Here is a 16,742-nt window from a genome sequence, read left to right on the forward strand (position 1 = left end):
GGTCAAGCCCAGCCTATCCCGAGGCTGATGATTCCCTCTCGATGTGTACAGGATGTGGATGAGGCCCACTATGCTTACTCCTTCAAGTACTTAAAGAACAAGCCTGTTAAGGAACTGAGAGATGACCAGTTCCTCAAGATATGCCTGGCTGAAGATGAAGGGCTGCTCACCATTGACATCAGCATAGATATGAAGGGGGTAGAAGGGTAAGCAGAGCCCTGGGCTGGGGCCTCTTTGGGGGGGGGCTTGGTGAGGAGTCTGCTGAAGGGAGAAGTTCTTCAGGAACGTGAGCCACGCCTTCAGAATTGAGCAAGTCCCTGTCCCTGGCTCACTCGGTCACAGTGTTTGCGGGCATTTGGGCATCCCCTTTTCTCTGTCCCTGATCCTACAGTGTTGTTTCTCCTCAGCTATGGCAATGACCAGACGTATTTTGAAGAAATCAAACAGTTTTACTACCGAGATGAGTTCAGCCATCAGGTGCAGGAGTGGAACCGGCAGCGCACCATGGCCATTGAGCGAGCTTTGCAGCAGTTCCTCTATGTGCAGATGGCCAAAGAGCTCAAGAACAAGCTGCTGGCCGAAGCCAAAGAATATGTCATAAAGGTGAGGACAGGAACTCATGATCTTAGTCATGTGATTTCCCTAAACTAGAGCTGAGAGTAAGGAACTCTTAATGCTGTAGTTAATGGGGAAACCCTAGGGGCAGGAGGAGCAGAACCCGAGAGGGAGCCTCTTCCCTCTCTTCCATGTGTTTATCCTTTGTTTGTATAACTGGCCTCTGTGTGCTCGTCTGTTTCTAAGAGCAAGATACACCTTCAAGTTGTAAGCCTGCCAAGGGCTGGGAATGTGTGCCCATGTAAATATGACCTTTGCAAACATATGCTTGCATCTGTTTCCTTAACCCTCTTGGTGAGCCTGGTGGCCAGTGTCTGATGTGTCTCCTCCCCAGGCCTGTAGTCGAAAGCTCTACAACTGGTTGAGGGTGGCACCTTATCGGCCTGATCAACAAGTTGAGGAAGATGATGACTTCATGGATGAGAACCAAGGGAAGGGCATCCGGGTCCTGGGCATTGCTTTCTCCTCCGCCAGGTAACTCCCTTTTTCTGCCTGTCTGGCATCTCCCCTTACCTGTCTTCCTAGTTTCGTTCTTCTCTTACTCATCCTCATGTTGCTGATTATTGCTCGGTTATGTTTTTGTCCGGCTGGCAGAGATCACCCTGTTTTTTGCGCCTTGGTCAATGGTGAAGGAGAAGTGACAGACTTCCTCCGGCTGCCTCATTTTACTAAACGGCGAACTGCGTGGAGAGAGGAAGAACGGGAGAAGAAGGCAAGTGGCTGGGACAGGTTACCAGGTGTACATCTTGAGCACATCTTATACTTCAGTGGGGATAAGCGTTTACAGTCTAAGCAACATCCCATGCAGGACCCTGATTATCTCTGCGGTGGTGCCTGCGCTCTCCAGTCCTGGGATGAATCTTACTTTCACCGGCAGTAGATGGCACTCAGGTTCTGGTACAGAATTTACTTCTGGCTTGAAGTCAATTCCTAGGCCTTGTGTACTTCTGGGAGCTGCCATAACTGCCTCTGTGCTTACCAGCATCTGGGTCAGCCTGTTCCAGGAGCTGAAAGCCACTAAGGCATTAAGCCAACCTTTTCCCTGCTTTGGCCTTTTGGTGTTTCTTCCAAGGAAAGAGGAATTTGAATTCATCTCATGTATATGCTTCCCTCATGGCTCAGTGGATCATAGATCCAGCTTTGTCACGGCAGTGGCTCTGGTTACAGCTGTGGCACAGGTTCAGTCCCTGGCCTGGGAACTTCTGCATGCCATGGGCATGGCCAAAAAAAAAAGAGAGAGAGAAATCGTAAAGTGGATATTAGAATAGTCCTGACTGCCAGATGGTGGTTTATGTTTTAAAAAAAGCCACAAGTATGTTTACTTAACCACAATTTGAGTATAAGCCAGAAGTATAATATGTATACTAACAGATGTGTAATATTCAAATTAGAGGTCTTAGTCTCCCTTGTTTTGTGTTGAAGACATGTGATGCATCCATTTTTTGCTAGTCTTTTCAGGTCTCATTCTACTTAGGGAGAGGGAAGTGCTTGAAATCCCCCTATTCTCAGTGCCATTCCGTTCCAATTCTTTTTCAATCTAGGCGCAAGACATTGAAACTCTAAAGAAATTTCTTCTGAACAAAAAGCCTCATGTGGTGACAGTTGCAGGAGAGAACAGGTAGGGGCAGCAGGGCATTGGGCCAGGCCTGGCTTAAAGTCACTCATCCTTCATTGGTGAATCTGCCGCATGCCTCTCACAAAGTAGGCATCTGTCTGTGTAGAGCCTTGCTAATATCCTCATCCCCAGGAGTATCTCTGAGGATATTGTACCTCTGTCTGCAAAGCCCTCTCCACCCCCATCCCAGCCGTGAGGTTGTTCATCTCTGAGAAACTATCCAGAAATAGCCCTGACTGGCACCCCTCATCCCTCCAGGGACGCCCAGATGTTGATTGAGGACGTGAAACGCATTGTGCATGAGCTGGACCAGGGCCAACAGCTGTCCTCTATTGGGGTGGAGCTGATTGACAACGAATTAGCCATTCTCTATATGAACAGCAAGAAATCGGAGGTAATGCTAGAGCCCCACCTTTAAGCCCTGCACAGGCAAGAGCTGTCAATCCCAGGGAGACAGGGAAACAGGATGTCAGGAGCACAGGGTTACACCTGATCATTTACCTGTGCAGAGGATTTCCATTGTTCAGATTGGGAGTCCCAGCAAAAATGGTCCCACAGAAGAGAAAATGACTTAAAACCGGATGGTTTGAGTTCCCTCTTGCTGTTGGAGCTGAGGGGACTTAATGGCCCTCATTTGCTGACCCTCGTTTGACTCTAGGCGGAGTTCCGGGATTACCCTCCAGTGCTGAGACAGGCTGTCTCCCTGGCCCGGCGCATCCAGGACCCTCTGATTGAATTTGCCCAGGTGTGCAGCTCTGATGAAGACATCCTGTGCCTCAAGTTTCACCCCTTGCAGGTGAGTAGATTTGATAGGTAGGCCTAGGTGGGCTGAGTGGCACAGTAACCTTATCCCTGCCTGCTCTGTGTCCAGGAGCATGTGGTGAAAGAAGAGCTGCTTAATGCCTTATACTGTGAATTTATCAACCGAGTCAATGAGGTGGGGGTCGATGTCAACCGTGCCATTGCCCACCCCTACAGCCAGGCCTTAATCCAGTATGTTTGTGGACTGGGACCTCGAAAAGGGACCCATCTCCTGAAGGTAGGATTGGGTTGACTCAGAAAAAAAAGTTCCTATTTCCTTGAGCCTTTATGCTTATGCCAGTATGCTTTGATAGGAAGACCACGGTCTGCTGAGAGGTAAAGTCACTTGCCCAGAGTCATCCAGTTAGAGTCAGCTAGACTGCAGTGGCCACAGCCATGCTCTTCACTACTGTTCTGTGGTGGCTCATGTAAAAGATAGCCTACGCCACGATTTAAAACAGATAGAGGAGCACAAGCATGTACTAGACACAGGCCTCAGGATAGTGGTTTTTTCCCAGTGGAAAGAAAAAGGATCTCGATATCGGTGTTGGGGGTGGGGTATGTAGGTAGGCACCTTCAAAAGTATTTATTTCTTTTTTTTTTTTTCTTTTTTGGTCTTTTTAGGGCCGCACCTGCGGCATATGGGGGTTCCCAGGCCAGGAGTCGAGTTGGATCTGTTGCTAGAAGCCTACGCCAGAGCCACAGCAACGCCAGATCAGAGCTGCATCTGCGACCTACACCACAGGTCACAGCAATGCCGGATCCTTAACCCACTGAGTGCGGCCAGGGATCGAACCCACAACCTCATGGTTCCTAGTCAGATTCGTTTCCATTGTGCCACGACGGGAACTCTGAGTATTTATTTCTTAATTTTTTTTTTCTTAATATGTGATGGGTCCTTGAGTTTATATTGTATCATAAACTTTGAAGACATACATTAGCTCTATATTGTCCTTGGTCAGCATAATATAGTTGGTTTTGGGTTTTTGGTTTTTTTTCTGTCTTTCAGGGCTGCACCCGCAGCATATGGAGGTTCCCAGGCTAGGGGTCCAATTGGAGCTGTAGGCACTGGCCTACACCACAGCCACAGCAACACCAGATCCAAGCCGTGTCTGCGAGCTGCACTACAACTCACAGCAACGCCTGATTCGTAACCCACTGAGTGAGGCCAGGGATCGAACCTGCGTCCTCATGGATGCTAGTCAGATTCGTTTCTGCTGAGCCACGACAGGAACTCCATAATGTAGTTCTTTAAAATGATCTTTTTTTAGGAGCAGTTAGTATGGTGCACAGTGCCCAGTTAGATAATGGAGAGTGGAGACAAAGTTCCCATCATGGAGGCTTTCCCAGGGACCTGAAAGTAGGCTGGGAGGTGGGGCCTGCCTACTTCTCTGGCTCACTCTAGGCCTCTCCCCTAGATCCTGAAACAGAACAACACGAGGCTTGAGAGCCGGACCCAGCTGGTCACCATGTGCCACATGGGTCCCAAAGTCTTCATGAATTGTGCCGGCTTCCTCAAGATCGACACGGCCTCCCTAGGGGACAGGTGATACCCTCTGCCTGGGTGGGCCAAGAGGCATTCTCTTGGGCTTTGCTTTGGGAAATCAGGGGTTAGGGCTGTCAAAGGGCCACAAGCTATTTAAATTAGGAAATTGTTTTTTAAAGCAAAGTGAGGAAGCTTTATTCAGTCAAGAGCCTTTGACCTATGGAAAAGATCAGTTCAATTATGTGAAGCTTTTTAATGAGGGAAACATAAAAAGAACCAACTTAGTTTATATGTTAAGAACAGAAAAGACTTGGTTCGGTAAACACAGACTTGTTCTGTTGTGGTTTATCTTGGCTAGGTAAGGGTGGGAATAGCAGGGGCAGTGGGAAAGGAGTGTGGGGGTCTGAGGCGATAAGGAAGGGGGAGAGATCTGGTATGTTTTGAGATGATGTTATTGAGAGAAAATCTATTCACTTGGACTTTGGACTTCACTATTGACCTCTTCCTCTCCAGAAGTTATCAACTCAGTCTTTGGAGGATCTTTTCCACGGGCACATAGCTCCTCATTCAGTAATGGAAATCAGTGGGGAAATAGGCTTCAAGTTCTAAAACTTCATTTTCCACCCAGCTTTGCTGTAACACTCCACGAATAACATAGGTCCATGTGAGTGCACGGGCAAGACCAGCCTGGGAAGGCTTTATGGGGGAAAGTAGCTGTCAGCAAATTCTCAAAGGTCTTCTTCCCCCTTCTTGTTTTATCTTGTTATAAGACTTATCTGAGTTCATTATGTGAAATTCAACATATAGAAATATTATGCAGAAAGTGGAAGTCCCCCATAATCCCACCCCCCAGAGATAACTACCATAACAAGTTGATGTATACTTCAACTTTTCTAAATTTTATTTTTGCTATGCATTTACTAACTACCCATTTACTACAAAAATGGGATCATACGGTTCATAGTGTTTTGCAGTGCATTTTTCACGTATCAATATATTGTGGCCATCTTTCCATGTCAGCACACATAGATCTACCTCATTCTTTTTAATGACTGTATAGTATTCCATCGTATGGAGGTACCCTAATTTATTTAACCAGTTCCCCATTGGTGGACATTTGGGTTGCTACTTGAAGCTTCTCGTTACATATCCTGCCCCTTTTCTACCTTTCCTTCAGCACTGACTCATACATTGAAGTCCTTGATGGTTCTCGAGTCCACCCTGAGACCTACGAGTGGGCCAGGAAGATGGCAGTGGATGCTCTGGAATATGATGAATCAGCCGAGGATGCCAACCCTGCAGGAGCCCTTGAAGAGATCTTGGAAAACCCGGAGCGACTCAAGGACCTGGACCTTGATGCCTTTGCAGAAGAGCTAGAGAGGCAGGTGGGTGACAGTGTGGAAGGCCTGGCACAGAAACCATCCCAAGTGGCCTCATTGGGAGGAGACTCAGGCAGCAGGTCCTCAGAGAAATCCTAGTTTTAGGATTGTAGGAGACTTGATCGTCTCTTCTCTCTCCCTGTGCTCCCTGGAGGTTTTCAGTATGCTTATTAAGGAGCTGAGGAAGTCTCAGAGGCTGTGTAGTCATTGTGAGGGAGCTGCGAGTAGGGGAGTAGTAGAGTTTCCTTGTAGGCCCTCTTTCCTCTTTTCCCACAGTACAGCTTTGCATTGGTATACATCGGGGTTCCATGAGGCATTTTTATTGTAGAGTGGTGTTCCATGACTAAGAAAAAGTTTGAAAATCTCCTTTAGTAAATGTCGGGAGGTGGGAAGAGAAGAGAAACCCTGACAGGAGCCAACCAGCCTCCTCCTGTTCATCGGAACCCCTTGTGGCTCGGGTTGGGAAGTCGTTACAAGGCTCTGCCTGATGGGCTTCCTCCCCAGGGCTATGGTGACAAACACATCACTCTGTACGACATCCGGGCAGAGCTGAGCTGTCGATATAAGGACCTCCGGACAGCTTACCGCTCTCCCAACACAGAGGAAATCTTCAATATGTTAACCAAAGAAACACCGGAGACCTTCTACATTGGTAAATTCTGGGTCTGTTTTTTAGTTGGAGGAGGATATGGGGGCGGGGGGTGCATTTGCTGTATACATTCAAACCAAGCAGTGATTCCAGCAGAATGAGGCAGGTTTGTACTGTAGGTAGGAAAGACCAGGGGAGCTTTTAAGAAGATTATAAAGCCCTGAACTGGAAGTCGTAGTTGAGTACAAGGTCAAATTACTTGTCAAATTATGCTTTTAAAAACCTACTGCTATGCAGATTTGATGGGGTCAGTCTTATGGCCTCATTTTCCCATCGTCAAATGAGGGAAAGAGCTTCCTTTTCAAGAATGTGAAGGAAACAGTAGAGATGCTTTAAAACAGATGTTCTGTCACTAAGCCGTTGGTGGGGGAGGTGTCATCTCTCCAGTTCTCTTAGCCTGCGCCCTGTTGTCTCCCCTCCCTCCCCTCCTCTTCCCTTCCTCCAGGAAAGCTCATCATCTGCAACGTCACTGGCATTGCCCACAGGCGCCCACAGGGTGAGAGCTATGACCAGGCAATCCGGAACGATGAGACAGGGCTATGGCAGTGCCCCTTCTGTCAACAGGACAATTTCCCTGAACTAAGTGAGGTACATGCTGCGGTGTTACTGCGGTCACTGAATTTCCTTGACTGAATGATCTCAGTGCCTGAGAATGGGGATATTTTAGATCATGTTTTACCAGATGAATACACAAAGGGAGAGGGCCGGAATGCATGCACATCTAACATGCTAGTCAGAAGTGAACTGTTTGCTTTTCTCTCTTTTTTTTAGGACTGCACCTGTGGCATATGGAAGTTCCCTGGGTACAGGTTGAGTCAGAGCTACAGCTGCCGGCCTACACCACAGCCACAGCAACACAGGATCTGAGCCACGTCTACAGCCTCCACCACAGCTTATGGCAATGCTGGGTCCTTAGCCCACTGAGCAAGGCCAGGGATTGAGCCCACATCCTTATGGATACTAGTCGGGTTTGTTTCCACTCAGCCACCACAGGAACTCTATGCTTTTCTCTATTGACACTCAACCCTTAATCCTCGTTTCCCATTTTCTGAGGATCCAGCTCAGCCAGATTAGAGACATGAGGACAAGCATTTCTTACGTACAGGCAGTGTTCCTATGCTAGTTATAAGTTATCTGTATGCTCCTTTCAATTGTTGTTCTTTTTTGGCTTTTTGCTATTTCTTTGGGCCGCTCCTGCGGCATATGGAGGTTCCCAGGCTAGGGGTCGAATCAGAGCTGCAGCCACCGGCCTATGCCAGAGCCACAGCAACGCAGGATCCGAGCCGCGTCTGCAACCTACACCACAGCTCACGGCAACACCAGTTCCTTAACCCACTGAGCAAGGGCAGGGACCGAACCCGCAACCTCATGGTTCCTAGTCGGATTCATTAACCACTGCGCCACGATGGGAACTCCCCTTTCAATTGTTTTTATTCTCTACACACATTTTAATTTTTCCCACATTCTTCTTGATATCATCTGCTTTTCTCACGGTCAGAACTCATAAAAGCCACCCTGAGTTCCCTGGTGGCTTAGCAGATTAAGGATCTGACGTTATCACTGCACCGGCTTGGGTCACTGCTGTGGCGTAGGTTTGATCCCAGCCTGGAAACTTCTTGCAACAGATGTGCCCCCCACCAACCCTCCCAAAAAAAGCCATCCTGGAAGCTTTCCTTAGATCTTCAAATGTTATTAGATTATAAAATAGTTTCTCAACTTTACCCAATAAAAGGAGCTGGTGAGGTTTGTCCAAGATATAAAAGAGCTAAGATGTGCCTTGTTCACCGAAATGACTTGTTCTGAGGAGGCCGGCATAGATATTTTTTATGCCCAGTCGGTCAGAATAAAATGAGGGGCCTCAGTTGTAGCAGGAGGGACAAATAAATGAGATTAACGTAAAAGACTGATCTGTTGGCCAGTGGTGCCAAACCTAAGTTCCAAGTCAGGAAACATTGGGGATGTTTGGTTTCTGGGTTCCAGGGTGACGCAGTCATGTTCTCATATTATGATGCCAGTGTCAGTGGTACAGTTAGTTACAACACTCCTGGCAGCTTTTTTCTGTGTGATCTTCAGAATCTTTTTTTTTTTTTTTTTTTTTTTTTTTTTTTTGTCTTTTTCTTTTGCTATTTCTTGGGCTGCTCCCACGGCACATGGAGGTTCCCAGGCTAGGGGTTGAATGGGAGCTGCTGCCACCAGCATACGCCAGAGCCACAGCAATGCAGGATCCGAGCCGCGTCTGCAACCTACACCACAGCTCACGGCAACGCCGGATCATTAACCCACTGAGCAACAGGGACCGAATCTGCAACCTCATGGTTCCTAGTCGAATTCGTTAACCACTGGGCCACGACGGGAACTCCGATCTTCAGAATCTTAATGATCAGCCTCCTCTCCTCTTGCTCCTTTTAGGTCTGGAACCACTTTGACAGCGGTTCATGCCCAGGCCAGGCCATTGGTGTCAAAACACGGCTAGACAACGGTGTCACCGGCTTCATCCCCACCAAATTCCTCAGTGACAAAGTGGTAAAGCGGCCAGAGGAGCGAGTCAAGGTAGATGAATGATGGCTAAGGCAGCTTCCAGCTGCCCAAATCAGGCTAGCTTGGGGCTCTCCCCACCAGGACTTAGGCTCTGTTCCCAGTGCTACTGATGGGCAGAGTTTCAGGAGGATTTATAACTAGCTGGGGGAGGCCAGGGCAAGAAGCATGTGAATGAGGAGCAGCTTTTGTTCACTGCCTTTGTGAAATTTCGTCAAGTTGCCAGCCCTTGGGGAGAGGGCTCTCTCTTCCTGTGTGGGAAGCTGTGGTTTAGTCCGCTGGCCAGGAAGCTGGCCCAGCATTACATGCTGTGAAACAGAAAGGCTCAAGTCCCTTTCTGTTCTAGTATTCCCTTGCTGGAGCTGCCGTTTATTCACACGAGCTACCAGCCCTTGAGGGTTACGTATGTTGTTTAATCTCACAGTCTGACCAAAAAAAAAACCCTTTTTTCAGAGAAATTTGAGTGCCTTTCCCAGGATCACCCAGTCATGACATGGCTGGTAGCAGATCTCAGATGTATTTGTCACATCATCTGGTTCTAAGGGTTATGTGAACCCCTGAGAACTGTGAGAATTGTGACCTTAGGAAGGCTGGGGAAAAGCATTCTTAAAACAGGCATCTTCATTTTATTGCATTTCGCAGATGCTTTATTCTTTACAGATTTAAGGTTGGTAGTAACCCTGCATCAAGCAAGACTATCAGTGCCATTTTTCCAACAGTATTTGATCACTTCATGTCTCCGTGTCACACTTAGGTGTGATCATCCTTGTAATATTTCAGACTTTTCCATTATTTGTTACGGTGGTCTCTGATCAGTGATCTTGTGTTACTATTACCAAAAGATGAGGACTTCCTGAAGGCTTAGGTGGTGGTTCCCATTTTTTTTTTTAACAATAAAGTAACTTAATTAAGGAATATACATTTTTTAAAAACATATTTCACACATAATAGACTAGAATATAGTATAAGCATAACTTTTGTATGTACTGGGAAACCAAAAAATTCTTGTTACTCAACTTGATTGTGACATTCAATTTATCGCGGTGGGCTGAACCCACAATGTCTCCAAAGTATGCCTGTAAATGAAGCCATGCAGATTTTCAGAAGGAGAGCTCTGCAGATTGATTGGCTTTTGTCAATCTTTAGACAGAAGGGCTCAAGTCACAGGTAAAGTAGAGAAAGCAGCTCTTACTCTGCTTTCCCTCCAAAAAGGGCAGCAGACTTGGATCACACCCTTGGAGCAGTAAGTAGGCAAATTTATGGAAAAAGGGAACACTGCCAGTGACAGGATAGTTCCATTAGGCTCCCTTTGGTTTTTCTGCCTAGAGTGGGAGGCATCAGTCCCAGGCACAGCCTGCCACCTAAACCAAGCAACCCTAAACTCCTAATCTGCCAGGAGCTGGCTGGCTTTGGGAAGCTACTCTGTCTTTCTGCCTGGACTTTGGTTTTCTCACGTGTAAAATAGGGCATTGGGCTAGACCATCTTTGTCCCTTCCAGCTCTAATGTTCTGTGGATCTAGGTGGGAATGACTGTTCACTGCCGAATCATGAAGATTGACATCGAGAAGTTTAGTGCAGACCTGACCTGCCGCACCTCAGACCTCATGGACAGGAACAACGAGTGGAAGCTGCCCAAGGACACCTACTATGACTTTGACGCTGAAGCAGCAGACCACAAGCAGGAGGAGGACATGAAGCGGAAGCAGCAGCGGACTAGTGAGTGTGCCCCCGACCATATCTGTGCACCCTGAGTCTCTCCCTCTGCAGGGTGCACATGCTGACTGCCTGGCTTCCTGATGGGAGTGAATGCCCAGCTCTGAGGTGCTGAGGCCCAGAGGCCTCATGAAAGGGAGTCACTGGCAGGGCTGGAAGCCAGGGTCTTCTTGGGTCACAGTTTCTTAGCTAATGCACTGTGACTCTTAAAGCTTCATCCTCTCAGCACCCTAGGAACCCAGGTTAAGATATATCAGAGAAGCCAAGCCCAGAGAGCGTGAGAGAATCTCAGAATTCAGTAGTGGGTCAGAAATTAAATCGTGGCTTGTCCCGTCGCTGTTGACTTCCAGTCTCATCACCTGATCTGTACTTCTTTCCTGCCGTCTTTAGCATATATCAAGCGAGTGATTGCACACCCGTCCTTCCATAATATAAACTTTAAGCAAGCGGAAAAGATGATGGAGACCATGGACCAGGGAGACGTGATCATCCGACCGAGCAGCAAGGGTGAAAATCACCTGACAGTGACCTGGAAAGTCAGTGACGGCATCTATCAGCACGTGGACGTGCGGGAAGAGGGCAAGGAAAACGCCTTCAGCCTGGGAGCCACCCTGTGGATCAACAGTGAGGTGAGAGCCAGCCCCTGCTTACGTTAGTATTCCTACTTCTCCTTCCAGAAACAAGCCATTTCTGGTCTCTTTCACATAGTAACTTGTATACATTATATGTATTGGTACACAGCATTAAGACAGGAAGCTGGTCATGAAATGAGTAATTCAGTATGAGTTTTGTATATTTTGCCCCTCTTTCCCTGTCCTCCAAATTTTAAGTGACTATCTAGAGAGCCACCAGGAGGAAGAGGAGAAAATAACATGCACACCCAAACCTGCACACCAAATTTCTCTGTCCTGTTTTCAGTGGAGAGAAATTTTATAAAGCCCCCTGTTGTTCCAAGCACCAAGGGAGAACTAAAGTTATGATTTAAAGGATGTTGTGCCTTGTAAGCTGATAAATCTGAGCCCGAATTGAACAGGTGGATAAATGAAAGGGCCTTTGCAGCACAGTGAGGCTAAAAAGGGCTGGGAAGTTCCTCCCCTCCCATAGTGTTCTCTTCCAAAGGGATTTGATGAAAGACTGAGTCTCGCTCAGCTTTGGACATGATATGTGGGGCCTTTGCCTTCTTCCCACAGGAATTTGAAGACTTGGATGAGATTGTTGCCCGCTATGTTCAGCCCATGGCCTCCTTTGCCCGGGACCTTCTGAACCACAAGTATTATCAGGACTGCAGTGGTGGGGACCGTAAGGTGAGCCCAGGGCCCTGTGAGGGATGACGCCTCCCAGTCACTTAAGGATGTATGGTTTCCCTTCAGTGTAGGGGACGCTCAGCTGGTGAAGGAGGTGTGCATCATGTGTGAGCCAGACATGTGTACCAAGCATGCTGCTATCCCAACCTCTCCCCTCATTCTACCCCCAGAAATTAGAGGAGCTGCTCATCAAAACTAAGAAGGAGAAGCCCACCTTCATTCCCTATTTCATCTGTGCCTGCAAGGAACTGCCCGGCAAGTTCCTACTGGGATACCAGCCCCGGGGTAAACCCAGGTGAGCACTGGTGCTGAGAAGGTGCTGCCGTGGGGTCCACAGATAGGCTAGCAGGGGAGTTAGAGGCCCCGGAGTAGTCCTCTCTGGTTCTGCTTGACTGCCTTTCTCCTCTTACCTGTTTAGAGTGGAGGTGGAGGTTGGAGGTGGGGAAAGAGGGTGATGACTTAGAGGCAAAAGGCAAAGATTGAATAAGAGAGGTACTTTGATTGACCTTGAGAAAAGAGTTCCCTTTGCCTCTTCTCCCTCCCAGGGAGTGATGGAAATCACCAGACACTCTCTCCACCTGACTAGCAGAGCTGGAGGCCAGCCAACACACTGGTCACTCCTTTCCGCTCTCTGCTTCACCTTCACCAGGGTTTCAGCACATGGTGGCTCACTGTTTCTGTGGTGAGCCGGGGCTGAGGTGGGTAGGTCAGGAGAGCGTCTCTTCCAGCTCGCTCTGCTCCCTTCTGTGTACGACTGACAGGCGGGCCTTCCTGGGTGCTCCTTTGTCTGAGTGCCTCCAGTGCTCACCCTGCCTCGGACAGTCGGGTCTCCTTAGACCTGCCTTCTTGGCGTCTGTTACCTGGACTGACAGCCAGACTCGCCTTCTCTACTCCCTTCTCCTCCCTTTGGTTCTGCTCTTAGTCCTGTCCCGCCTGCACGCGATGCACACTGTGGACTCTGGACCCTGCACCATCATGGGCACTTCTGGAATACTGTGGAATATTATTTCTGAGAAGCCTTATCTGACCTACCAACATGCTTCCAGAAGATGGCACCCAGGGGCCCTGTGGGGGTTGGAAACTCCCATGAGGAACAACAGTTGAACAAATGGGACCTTTAACCAGGAGCAGAAGCAACGCCATTGTTTCCCATGGAAAAGGGCACAAAATCCTTGTGTTGTAGAATGAACAGCACTTGGGTAGAAGATCTAGGAAGCAGGTTTCAGCTTAGTGTGAATGAGACCATTGACTTGTGGCTGTCGACAGCTATCCTTAAGTGAGCACAGCCTGTTTGAAGTGTTAGGATAAGTGCTTCATGTGTTGTCTCATTCCTCACACCCACTCGATCAGTTTAAGTGCTCTTATACTTATTTTACAAGTGAAGCCGAGATTCAGGTGTAATAACTTGGTACAAAGTCATACAGGTGGCCTGGCAGAGCCAAAACTGGAACTAGAGCTGGGTCTGAACCCAGAGCCGTCCCCTTACCCACCCTCTGCTCTGGCCAAGTGTTAGATAAGAACAGCCACCTTCAAAAGGCACTTCCAGATGCCGGCTAGTGGGGAGCTGGGCTCTGCTGCCCTGGGAGGCCCCTCCCAACCCTGACCCTGTGTGATCTCAGTATCACCCTCACCTGCAGTGTGCCGCCATCACGCTGCAGCCCAGGATGGTGGCCCAGGCCCTGGCAAACCTTCCTCTGGCAGCATGTGCATAGCACACCCTGGGCCGCTGTCTCCTGGCCTTGCCTCTACTCTGCTGTGCATTCCTCACCTCGCCAGAGTGCAGCCTGCTTTTACAGGGTCAGGGACTGGCTCTTTTATCTCCTTTCCCCAGCACCTAATGTGGCTGCTTCACATGGTGGAGATCTGCTCTGGCCGCTCGCTCACAGCTTTCACAGGTGGTATCTGATGCATGTTTCCTTCCACAATCCCAGGATTGAATATGTAACAGTGACTCCAGAAGGATTCCGGTACCGGGGCCAAATCTTCCCCACTGTGAACGGCCTTTTCAGATGGTTTAAGGATCACTATCAGGATCCTGTACCAGGTGAGTTCCACTCTCTCTCTGACTTCTGGAGTGTGCTTAAAAGGGGCACCCAAGGAGTTCTCATTGTGGCTCAGTGGGTTAAGAACCCGACTAGTATCCATGAGGAGGGGGCTTCAATCTGTGGCCTCACTCAGTGGGTTAAGGATCTGGCATTGCCACAAGCTGCAGCCTAGGTTGCAGATGCAGCTTGGATCTGGCGTTGCCTTGGCTATGGCCTAGGCCAGCAGCTGCAGCTCCAATTCAACCCCTGGCTTGGGAACTTCCATATGCCACAGGTGTGGCCCTAAAAAGTTGTGGGGGCACCGAAGTGCTGACAATCACCAGCCTTCTGTAGGAGGGAGTGAGGCCTAAGCTATCATTGTAGCTCTCAACTCCTACTCCATCCTCCTGGCGTCAGGAATGTCCTCCATCCACTTTACCTGTGTACTCTCCCAACTCAGTACCTCCTCCAGCCCTCTAAAATTGTAAAATGAAAAGTACATCTGGCAAGATGTAACTAACTCGGGCCATTTCTTACAGGCATCACCCCCAGTAGCAGCAGCAGGACCCGGACACCTGCTTCTATCAATGCTACCCCAGCCAACATCAACCTTGCAGGTGAGGGGCTTGTGCTGGCACTAGGAGTCAGAAGGATGGAGCTAGAAGGACTTTCTACCTCTAACATGCTTGTCTCCCACCTCTGTGTTTGCAGATCTGACACGGGCTGTGAACGCCTTGCCCCAGAACATGACTTCACAGATGTTCAGTGCCATTGCTGCCGTGACGGGCCAAGGCCAGAACCCTAATGCCACCCCAGCCCAGTGGGCCTCCAGCCAGTATGGCTATGGCGGCAGTGGAGGGGGCAGCAGCGCTTACCACGTACGTGGCTTGGGGTGGAAGCTCCCTGCAAAGGGTGGGGAAGGGTAAAAAGGAACAGTCACCCTTTACCAGCCCGTGTCCGTAGTCTGGCCTCTGCAGTGCCTACCATGAGGGCCTTCAAATGCAAACGGGGCTGCCACAGCACCAGGTACTGTCTCCAACAGATGTTCCTTTTTCTAAGGCCCACTTGAGGGGAAAGGGAACAAGAGAAGTTCAGACCTTTCCACGGAGTCTTTGGGGATCTTTGGAATCCTCGAGCCACTAGAAACCTTAGGTGGTGGGGCCTGTTGTTGTGCCAGGTCCCATCCTGCTGGCCTGCGTCTGCCCCTCAGAACCACACTCTGCTCAGGAGAGGGTCAGCTGGAAAGCTCTGCAGAGTCTAAATTTTCAGCTTGCCAGAAATTCACAGGAAGGTCAAATAAGTAGAAAACCCATCCCAATTCAATTGTTCATCCTTCTCTAGGTGTTCCCGACGCCAGCCCAGCAGCCAGTGGCCACACCGCTAATGACCCCCAGCTACTCCTACACGACCCCAAGCCAGCCCATCACCACGCCGCAGTACCACCAGCTACAGGCCAGCACCACCCCACAGTCTGCCCAGGCCCAGCCCCAGCCCTCATCCAGCTCCCGGCAACGGCAGCAGCAGCCAAAGTAAGTACAGATGGTGGCACAGAACAGGTTATTAGTAGAGGCAGGTGCCCTGGACCTTCTGAGAGCCATGACCTAGGTGATATGCTCAGGAGGGCCTGCTGTCTGGGAGAAGACAGAATTAGCAGTGCCGCAGCTGGCCATGACTGCTGGCCATAGCTGCGAGGTCCATTTCTGCAAGAGTGGACACTCACCCATGATTGGTGGGAAGGCTTCCTTCTAGTGAGCCCCAGGGGAACCCCAGTCTCAAAGTCCCCTTCCTTCTCCCAGGTCCAACAGCCATGCAGCCATTGACTGGGGGAAGATGGCGGAGCAGTGGCTGCAGGAAAAGGAGGCAGAACGGCGGAAACAGAAGCAGAGGCTGACGCCCCGGCCCTCCCCCAGCCCTATGATCGAAAGCACCCCCATGTCTATTGCTGGCGATGCCACCCCGCTCCTGGACGAGATGGATCGGTAGGGGGCCTGCTCCTAGGACTCTGGTTACCTCCGAGGCTGGGGGAGGCCTGGCTGCCCATTGCCTCACTCCCTGCCCCTCCTTTTCTGTCCATAAAGTGGCGTGAATTGACGTTCTCTTTGGTGGTCAGCCTGGATGGGTGACAGGCTGTATGGCCTTGTGAACTTGAACTCATTGTACGCTAGGTGACAAGTCTCCCACTCCAGGCCCTCACTAACCGACCACCTGTCCTGGGACCAGCTGTGAGGGGAGTGTGGCAGGGAGGAAGAAGAGAGTGAGAGTGGAACAGTTTTGTATTCTACTCCCTACAAGCCATTTTGAGCTTCTGCCCTCACTGTGACCAGGGCACCAAGCTCAGCACATGAGTCTCCCCCTGATCTTGTGGGGAGAGGGATGCTATTTATTCAGTCTGGGACAGGAGGGAGAGGAGGGAAAGTATTTCTGACCCCAATGCAAACAGCTTGGGTGGCTCTCGTAGCAGGATCACAGGGGACATAGGGGAGCCGTGCTAACCTGCCCAGCCCCCACCTGGCTGCCCTCACCCACCTGCTGCTGCTGCCGCTTCCTGCCTGTCATTTGAATAAACAGTGTTTCTAAGAGCACTTGGCAAAGCCTCTCTCTCCAGCTCTCCAGTCTTGAAG

At 49.6% G+C, this 16,742-nt stretch overlaps 1 protein-coding gene across 1 annotated transcript in view; it reads left to right on the plus strand.

The window, feature by feature from the left end:
* The window catches only part of SUPT6H (SPT6 homolog, histone chaperone and transcription elongation factor), a 33,609-nt gene extending 16,906 nt beyond the window's left edge, over positions 1 to 16,703 (plus strand). The window contains exons 16-37 of the mRNA XM_021067480.2: positions 52 to 206; positions 408 to 603; positions 950 to 1,089; positions 1,210 to 1,327; positions 2,157 to 2,233; positions 2,489 to 2,624; positions 2,889 to 3,026; positions 3,102 to 3,269; positions 4,450 to 4,577; positions 5,695 to 5,902; positions 6,401 to 6,548; positions 6,991 to 7,133; positions 8,955 to 9,095; positions 10,601 to 10,796; positions 11,184 to 11,422; positions 11,984 to 12,097; positions 12,268 to 12,392; positions 14,029 to 14,141; positions 14,661 to 14,738; positions 14,833 to 14,999; positions 15,463 to 15,650; positions 15,918 to 16,703. Of these exons, the coding sequence (XP_020923139.2) occupies positions 52 to 206; positions 408 to 603; positions 950 to 1,089; positions 1,210 to 1,327; positions 2,157 to 2,233; positions 2,489 to 2,624; positions 2,889 to 3,026; positions 3,102 to 3,269; positions 4,450 to 4,577; positions 5,695 to 5,902; positions 6,401 to 6,548; positions 6,991 to 7,133; positions 8,955 to 9,095; positions 10,601 to 10,796; positions 11,184 to 11,422; positions 11,984 to 12,097; positions 12,268 to 12,392; positions 14,029 to 14,141; positions 14,661 to 14,738; positions 14,833 to 14,999; positions 15,463 to 15,650; positions 15,918 to 16,104 (3,303 nt within the window). The 3' untranslated portion in view covers positions 16,105 to 16,703. The remainder of the gene's footprint in view (positions 1 to 51; positions 207 to 407; positions 604 to 949; positions 1,090 to 1,209; positions 1,328 to 2,156; positions 2,234 to 2,488; positions 2,625 to 2,888; positions 3,027 to 3,101; positions 3,270 to 4,449; positions 4,578 to 5,694; positions 5,903 to 6,400; positions 6,549 to 6,990; positions 7,134 to 8,954; positions 9,096 to 10,600; positions 10,797 to 11,183; positions 11,423 to 11,983; positions 12,098 to 12,267; positions 12,393 to 14,028; positions 14,142 to 14,660; positions 14,739 to 14,832; positions 15,000 to 15,462; positions 15,651 to 15,917) is intronic.
* Positions 16,704 to 16,742: the final 39 nt, after the last annotated feature.

The sequence above is a fragment of the Sus scrofa genome, chromosome 12, assembly GCF_054392235.1.
Source record: "Sus scrofa isolate SSC_HxYL_T2T_F1_AM1 chromosome 12, Sscrofa_HxYL_maternal_Yorkshire_Landrace_v2.0, whole genome shotgun sequence".
In the NCBI taxonomy this organism is placed as follows: domain Eukaryota; kingdom Metazoa; phylum Chordata; class Mammalia; order Artiodactyla; family Suidae; genus Sus; species Sus scrofa.